This window comes from Cydia fagiglandana, chromosome 3, assembly GCF_963556715.1.
Source record: "Cydia fagiglandana chromosome 3, ilCydFagi1.1, whole genome shotgun sequence".
Classification (NCBI taxonomy): Eukaryota; Metazoa; Arthropoda; class Insecta; order Lepidoptera; family Tortricidae; genus Cydia; species Cydia fagiglandana.
The window spans coordinates 12,527,091-12,535,875 of record NC_085934.1 but is presented as its reverse complement, the minus strand read 5'-3'; the positions used below and the strand labels follow the sequence as shown (position 1 = coordinate 12,535,875).

The window sequence follows — 8,785 nt, the reverse complement described above, 5'->3', positions numbered from 1 at the left end:
GACTTCAAATCAAGTGTTGCCTTTCTTGATGCGCCCACCCTGTGTATGTTGCGTAAAAGCGTATATGTGTGCTCTTTTAGGGATGTGAAAAGTCGATGTTAATCATGTTATATATCGATAAACGCTACACAGCGGAACGTAATAGCGATTAATTGAAGCTTCAATATCTTCGTTAAACATAAACATTATTGAAATGCTAATGGATAATGAATATATTATAATATAATAATATAATTCAATTATTGCGGAACACCTATTTTAGGAGGTATTTATGTATTTTAATTAAATATCTGAACTTTCCCTTGGTTCCCTGCTGGGGCGTGACTATAAAATTGTGATATGATAACCACAATAAAGAATAAAAGCGTTTTTGGTCATTTTAGGTATCGTTAAGTCTTTGAAGTAAAATTAAAATTGCAAGAAATGTCGATAGTTTATCGATATGACTTTATCGACATGGCTACAGCAACGTGGGCCTCATTGTTAATCGTACACTAAACAAAAGTGGCAACAGTGACAGCTCGCTGAGACTACGTCTATATATATATTATGTCTATGAGAAAAAACGAGGAAGACATAAAATGTAAAGCTTGCTTTACACGATACAACAAAAATGTCCCACTTTGTTCCCACGACCATGTCCGATGAAATGAAGTTTGTGGCGTTTCTGAATAGCTGTCACCAGCTGTGCTGTCACCATTTTTTTTTATTCATTTTGTTTTGGTTGTCTCTGAAGTAAATTCAATTTATTTAAAATAAATAATACCTACCTACGTAAAAGTATCTTCTTAAAAGTATTATAATATAACTGCTAAAGACACGGAAGAAAGAACAAGCGCGCTTCTTTGTTTTGTGGCTAAACAAAAACGCGTTTGGATGATTGAAGGGATGTATTAAAAATCTAGTGATCCTTTGAAGTTACCGTTTAAGTTTTTAAATTGCAGCCTTCCTCTACATGATTCCAATAATTTAAAGGAACCTCATCTGGAAATTTGAAGAACCTTGTATAATATAACTATGGCTAATAATAGTGAGAGTGTCATAGACTTAACAGAATGCTCCTTCACTCTAGTTAACCATAATCGTTTGGACAATGTGATAATAAATTTAGACACGGAAGACTCTTTCCGTGAAGAGAATGTTGGCACTGTTAGCAGAGCAAGCAAAAGACGCAAGAGGCGGCATTCGAGACTAAGGGCAGACAATCATCCAGAGACATCTATTCTGGATCTATGTACACCTGATGTCAAGGTAACTATTATAATTATAAAATACCTAATTATTGAGTATATTTACTTACTTCTTGTCCCACACAGCGCAGAAAACATTGATAATAAAGAGAACAGCAACTTCTGTCCACATAAGCTTATCACTAGAGATGCACCGGATATCCGGTTACTATCCGGTATTCGGCCTATCCGGCCATTATTTTACTATCCGGCCGGATACCGGATAGTGTCCTACTATCCGGCCGGATACCGGATAATAACATTGCTTGATTTCGGAGTAAACAAATTGGATTTATGAAACGGACACGGTCATAATCATACTTGTTTATTATTTTAAAACAATTTAGTAATTCCATTGACTTGCACGCCCACTCATTTCGAACCTAGAAATTCACTAGAAAAAACATTCACTAGGAAACAGGTCAAACCTGCAGAATACGGACCTGAAAAACCGAAATGTTGGTATAGTTCCGCTGGCCGAATATCCGGCGGGCGGATTCCGGATATTCGTGTGCTACTCTGCAGCGGCGCCACCATAACGAATACCAATGAATTATATGGTGAAATGATGTACCTAAAAGGTACATCATGTACATATAATGTTTATGGCTGTACCTGTGATAGGAAACGAAATAATCGGCATTGAAAGTGGCGCCGCTGGGGAGCATACTCCCCAGCGGCGCCACACAGTACTCATAGATAGAAATGATATGAGCTATTTTTTTCTTATGTAAATTGATGTACTAATGCTGTTTATTACGTACCTACTGAAAAAAATAATCATTTTGCATTGATTAGTGATTTTATTTACATTTTAATTCCGCATTCCGCCTAATCGGTATGAGTTGTAAGAGAGGCGCGCGGGTGAGCGAGATAGAGATAGAAATTCTTCCCGCGGGACCGCGCTCCCGCGGCCCACTCCTGTTTTCAACAATAAATATTTTTTCTCCAATATGCTCGGAAATGTTCACCTTACTGTAGCAAAAATAGTACGGGAAGTTCTTCGTTAATGTCAAACTCTAACTAAAAAACATCAAACTATCGCTGTCCTGTTCTAGCGGACGGGAAGTAAAAAAACACTACAGTAATAACTTATTACTGTAGTGTTTTTTACTTTTTAATAATAAAAAACGCAAACAGCCAATTATTATTGCCGTGAGCCGCTTCTACACGACCCGATCAGCTATCATTTCACGTGTATGATCGTGCGAATACTGCTTAATAAAATCAAAGATTATTTTTATATTTTTTTTAAATCTCATCCGTGTTCATAAAGCTTACATAGTTTGTCAAAGGACTTTCTCATTTCAAACATAGACAAAGAGAATCATACTATCTTTGTCTTACACTAGTACTAGCACCCAAAAGAAAAGGATGGGTGTAGTTTTCCTGGTTCTTACTGACTGAAAAGTTGGTTTGACAAACTATATTGCGCAATTATATTGAATGAACGAATATTGAATGGTACTGAATGGCAGAATAAGTTTGTGCCTTTAACTTTTAAAAATTAACTAAAGAGGGAAATTGTTTTTGACATTTTGGATGTGAAGGTTTGATTTGAGTGATGCTTGATGCTTAAATAATAATTATTTTAGCTTATTTCCTCGCATGTTTGGAGAAAAGCACTATATATGCCTCGGCAGGAACAGCAATTCGTGGATTCGTCTTCTTTGTCGGACTCCGCTTCGCGTCGTCCGACAAAATCGAAACTCATCCACGAATTGCCCTTTCCCGGCCTCTGCAATAATGTACTATTGTTTTTGCTTTCGTTATGTTTCTGTGTCTGTACTTCTGTATCAAAAGTAAAATTAGATATACATATTGTATGTTGTATTTTCTATGTTTAAAAGTATACACCGTGTTTTTATTGAATTCCGTTAACTTCGGGGTATGGTTAAGAACGTTTAAGAGAACCAAATGGCATAGTTAATTATAAAAAATATATTTTTTTGTTTTTTTTAGATTTTTTTTAAGTTTAAGCAGTAATTAAATGTAGCATATAGCGTTGTTATAACACGGGCCTTACATTTAACTCAACCAAACAATTGAAATCTGTGACATATCAATGTCATGTCGAACATCGGTCGACCGAGATTGTACTTATAGCTGGTTTGTTAGTGCACACCGTTGTATGGGACTTTGTACTTTGTGACTATGCGCTGAAACTTGACTTGGCACAGTTGATTCTTAGCTGGTCTTGAGCAGATACAGACCGGGAGTGCTCGAGAGCCACGTCTCATTTAGTGGGGGGGGGAGGGGGGAAGTTCGACGCCGCCGCGCTTCACTTGGAGCAACATTTCTCTAAAACTGTACCTATTAGGGCATGTGATATATAATTTTCGGATAAATTAAGGATGAGGAATCTATTTTTGGAACCAAAACAATGCACTTTCCAACAAAAAAAAACATAAAGTAGAAAAGACAAAAAACGTATCTTTGTTTTTTTCATAATTACCAATTTTTTTTTAAAGTGTAGTAGGAATCTGAAAACAAAAAATATAATTATAAAGCTACACTTATAACGTTTAAGAAAATAGTTTATTACACAAAACTGTTGTTACATGAGAGATAAAAAATAATATTAAGCGTGGGTCAGAGTGATCTCAATACAACATATTATTAATGTGGGAAAGTTACTTATAATTTGTTCTACAATCGTTTATTTTTTTAGTTTTTCGTAAATAACTCGTAAATGGTAGCCCACAGCAAAAAAAATATCTTTTACGTAAATAATCTGTTTCAGATTTCTTATAAATAAGTGCTACTTTCTTTCGCTAAGATCAATATTTAAAAATATATATATTGAAGGGAGAAAATAAATACTAAGGTCCCCTTTTTAGTCATTCGTAAATAACTCTTAAAGGATGGCCAATAGCTTATTCGCTAGGATAAATATTTAAAAAGGGGACCTTAGAATTTATTTTCTCACTTTAATATCGTTTTTAATATTGATCCTAGCGAAAAAGTTTTAAAGACCTTTTTTGTAGGAACTTTTATGCTAATTATTCATGTAGGTAGGTTGTGTAGCTCTATAACTATATTTTTTGTTTCCAGATTCCTACTACACTGTAAAAAATAATTGGTAAATATGAATAAATCAAAGATACGTTTTTTTGTCTTTTCTACTTTGTTTTTTTTTGTTAGTATGTGCATTGTTTTGGTTCCAAAAATAGATTCCTCATCCTTAATTTATCCGAAAATGATATATCACATGCCCTAATAGGTACAGTTTTAGAGAAATGTTGCTCCAAGTGAAGCGCGGCGGTGTCGAACTTCCCCCCTCCCCCCACTAAATGAGACGTGGCTCTTGAGGTCTCCCGGTCTGTATCTGCTCAAGACCAGCTAACAATCAACTGTGCCAAGTTTCAGCGCATAGTCACAAAGTGCAAGGTCCCCATACAACGGTGTGCACTAACAAACCAGCTATAAGTACAATCTCGGTCGACCGATGTTCGACATGATATTGATATGTCACAGATTTCAATTGTTTGGTTGAGTTAAATGTAATGCCCGTGTTATAACAACGCTATATGCTACATTTAATTACTGCTTAAACTTAAAAAAAATCTAAAAAAAACAAAAAAATATATTTTTTTTAATTAACTATGCCATTTAGTTCTCTTAAACGTTCTTTACCATACCCCGAAGTTAACGGAATTCAATAAAAACACAGTGTATACTTTTAAACATAGAAAATACAACATACAATATGTATATCTAATTTTACTTTTTATACAGAAGTACAGACACAGAAACATAACGAAAGCAAAAATATTTATTGTTGAAAACAGGAGTGGGCCGCGGGAGCGCGGTCCCGCGGGAAGAATTTCTATCTCTATCTCGCTCACCCGCGCGCCTCTCTTACAACTCATACCGATTAGGCGGAATGCGGAATTAAAATGTAAATAAAATCACTAATCAATGCAAAATGATTATTTTTTTCAGTAGGTACGTAATAAACAGCATTAGTACATCAATTTACATAAGAAAAAAATAGCTCATATCATTTCTATCTATGAGTACTGTGTGGCGCCGCTGGGGAGTATGCTCCCCAGCGGCGCCACTTTCAATGCCGATTATTTCGTTTCCTATCACAGGTACAGCCATAAACATTATATGTACATGATGTACCTTTTAGGTACATCATTTCACCATATAATTCATTGGTATTCGTTATGGTGGCGCCGCTGCAGAGTAGCACACGGATATTCGGCTGATGGTCAGGCCGAATATAGGTATCCGGCCAAACAACTATCCATTGCATCTCTACTTATCACATTAAGTATGTGTATACCAAGTTGCTGGAAAGCCTATAAAGTGCTGAAGTGTATCATCTTAATTTTTACTTGCCTTTCAGAAAAAAAAATCTACTAAATCCAAGAATAAATCTGGAAAAGTAGCCACTCCAGATAACACTCCAGACAAAATACCAAGACAGACCCTGGGATGTCCTATATGCTTTGAAGAGTTCAGCGGTCAAGCTCTTGCTTCAACGAATTGTGGACATGTCTTTTGTTTGGAATGTCTCAAACGCGCCCTCAAGTCTAAGCCGCAATGCCCAACATGTCGTACCTCGTTAAGAGGGAAAACTAAATACCATCCTCTTTTCTTATAAACTATTTTTGACACTCAACTACTTACTACTACTACTACTTATTTACTAAGTAGTTGAGTGTTAACAATAAGTTATAAGAAAAGAGGATGGTATTTAGTTTTCCCTCTGATAGTTACAATTAAATATTATCACTTCTTTGAATTTCCTAATATTTACTTAATTATTAGAATATTCAAAAAAGTAATAATATTTAATTGTAACTATCAGTGGTGTCTTCTGCTATCACCGAAGCATTTTATTTTAATATCAAATATCAAATATCAAATATCAACATTTATTCAGCAAATAGGCCACAAGGGCACTTTTACACGTCAACATTGAATTTACATAAAAGCAAAAATAATAACATCAACAATTTTATAAATTAAAACTAACAATTCAATCTAACGTATTACAATTACTAAGAGATGTATATGGTCTCTTAATGTCGAATTACATACAAAATACAGATAAAAAAACACACACAAAAAATCTATAATATTTAGAGGTGTAAATGTCTCTAGGTGTCAGAACTATAAGATTATATAGTTTATCAAGTTATCCTTAGAGATGTATAGGGTCTCCAAGAGTCAATATCCTGTATAATTAATACATTCATTAAAAGAAAAGAAACATACGAGAACAGAATGAGGCGTCTCACTGTAATTAATTAATAAAAGTTACTAAGTATAATAGCTCGTGTTAGCTTAACAGACCAGTCTCCACAAACAGCACCCGTTCACGAGTATGACGCGTATCTCAGCCATCGCCTCCCTCAACCTTCATTCGGGAAAGTGGCGACCCGATCAACAACGCCACCGTAAGCAAAGACTTTTAAGCGAGCATGACATGTTCAAGCTACCGGCCTATATTAATATTAAAATAGTAATAACATGTAGCTGTAAGACACGGCATTTTGTGCTCATATGTTACATAAAAAGACAGTAATATAGCTTCACATAATTACTAGCCTAAGTTGACTTAGAGATGTAAAGGTCTCTAAGTGTCAGAAACATTAAAAATATAGGTAAGTATGTACAATCAAAAATAAAAATCAAATAAATAAATATGTACTTAGAGATGTATAAGGTCTCCAAGTGTCCAAAACTAAAATTAAATTAAACAATATAATCAAGCGAGAACATCATTGTCTCATGTGTCAATTCTACTGGACACTAGCATATTTAATTCAGTGTAAAAAAAAAACAATATTTATTTAATTCTTATTATACTAATGAAACCAATCAAGCTACCGGCTTAAAAGCATCTCTATCGTTTATAAAATCATTTACAGTGTAGTACGCCTTACATAACAAGGAGTGCTTAATGTGCGACTTAAATTTGTGAAGTGGTAAATTCACTACATCAGTGGGGACTTTGTTATAAAAACGTGTACAGTTCCCGACGAAAGACGTACTAACCTTACGGAGGCGGTGGGCGGGCACGGCAAGTTTATGTTTGTTTCTAGTGTTATAGTTATGGATATCACTGTTAACCTTGAATTCGTGGATGTTTTTCCGAACATACATAATATTCTCTAGTATGTATTGAGATGCAACGGTAAGAATGTTAACTTCTTTGAATTTCTCTCTTAGGGATACTCGAGCGCCCAGTCCATAGATGGAACGTACAGCTCGTTTTTGCAGCACAAATATTGTCTGAATATCTGCCGCTTTTCCCCACAACAGAATTCCATAAGACATAACACTATGGAAGTAACTATAGTATACCAGCCTGGCCGTCTCTACGTTTGTCAGCTGTTTGATTCTCCTCACTGCATAGGCTGCTGAACTAAGTTTTCCGGCTAGAGTGCCTATATGTGCATGCCATTGCAGTTTGGAGTCTAAAGTGACTCCCAGGAAAACAGTTCGGTCCTCAAATTCCAGCGTATCACCTTTTATTTTAATCTTGCCGTTATTTACCTGCTTGACGTTAGGTAGCGTAAACTTGATGCATTTGGTTTTCTTGGCGTTCAAAAGCAAATTGTTTGCCGTAAACCAGTTTACAATGGTAGATAGCGCGTCATTAATGCTCTCGAAGCTATTTTCCTTTCTGTCCACTTTAAATATAAGGGAAGTGTCATCTGCAAATAACACTATATCATGTCTATCTTGCACAACTTTTGGCAAGTCATTAATGTATACCAAAAACAGGAAGGGACCAAGAATTGAACCTTGAGGCACTCCGAGGGCTACCGGGGACCCCGCCGATTGAGTTCCATTAATAACTACTCGCTGAGTTCTATCCGAAAGGTACGATGAGACCAGGTCAAGGGCACTAGCTTTTATCCCATAGCGGCTTAATTTTCTCTTTAAATTTTCGTGATCAACGCAATCAAATGCCTTTGACAGATCACAGAAAATTCCAACAGCATCTTGAGCTTTTTCCCAAGCATCAAAGATGTGTTTTAGAAGTACCGCACCGGCGTCAGTAGTTGATCGACCTTTGGTGAAACCAAATTGATTGCTATCAAGCAGTTTGTTTCTGTTGAAATGTGACAATAGTTGATTCAGAATAAGTTTCTCGAACACTTTGCTTAATGCCGGTAGTATTGAAATCGGTCTAAAGTTCGTGGGATCTGTTCTCGTTCCTGATTTAAACAGAGGGATAATTTTGCTATGTTTCATAATATCTGGAAAAATTCCAGCATCAATGCATCTGTTGAAAATCTCAGCTAAGTATGGTGTAATTGACTCAATGATGGAATCTAATACTTTGACAGACAGGCCCCAAAGATCTTCTGTTTTCTTTAAATTTAAAGACCTAAAAGTCTTAAGAACTATATTCGATGAGACATACGAAAATTTGAAGATTTCTGTACATTCTGCCACATTTGTCTTCAAAATTTCTTCAGCGACGTCTGGCGATGAATTAAGGGATCTTGTTGTTTCTACCGGGATATTCGAGAAAAACCGCTCAAAATGATCTGCTACTTCACGGTCGGAACTTACTAAAGTGTCAG

General features: G+C 35.7%; 1 protein-coding gene across 1 annotated transcript; it reads left to right on the top strand.

Moving 5' to 3' along the window:
• Positions 1 to 691: 691 nt before the first annotated feature.
• LOC134680114 (E3 ubiquitin-protein ligase RNF4-like) lies at positions 692 to 5,872 on the top strand. Its single transcript, XM_063539162.1, has 2 exons — positions 692 to 1,251; positions 5,587 to 5,872. Exons 1-2 carry the CDS (start codon positions 1,018 to 1,020, stop codon positions 5,842 to 5,844), a joined length of 492 nt encoding a protein of 163 aa, XP_063395232.1. The 5' UTR covers positions 692 to 1,017; the 3' UTR covers positions 5,845 to 5,872.
• The last annotated feature ends 2,913 nt before the right edge of the window (positions 5,873 to 8,785 follow it).

Bases quoted from the DNA above. Each gene is read 5' to 3' on its own strand.
- LOC134680114 (XM_063539162.1), top strand. From the start codon at position 1,018: ATGGCTAATAATAGTGAGAGTGTCATAGACTTAACAGAATGCTCCTTC. The intron at 1,252-5,586 runs GTAACTATTATA...CTTGCCTTTCAG, and splicing joins TATGTACACCTGATGTCAAG to AAAAAAAAATCTACTAAATC.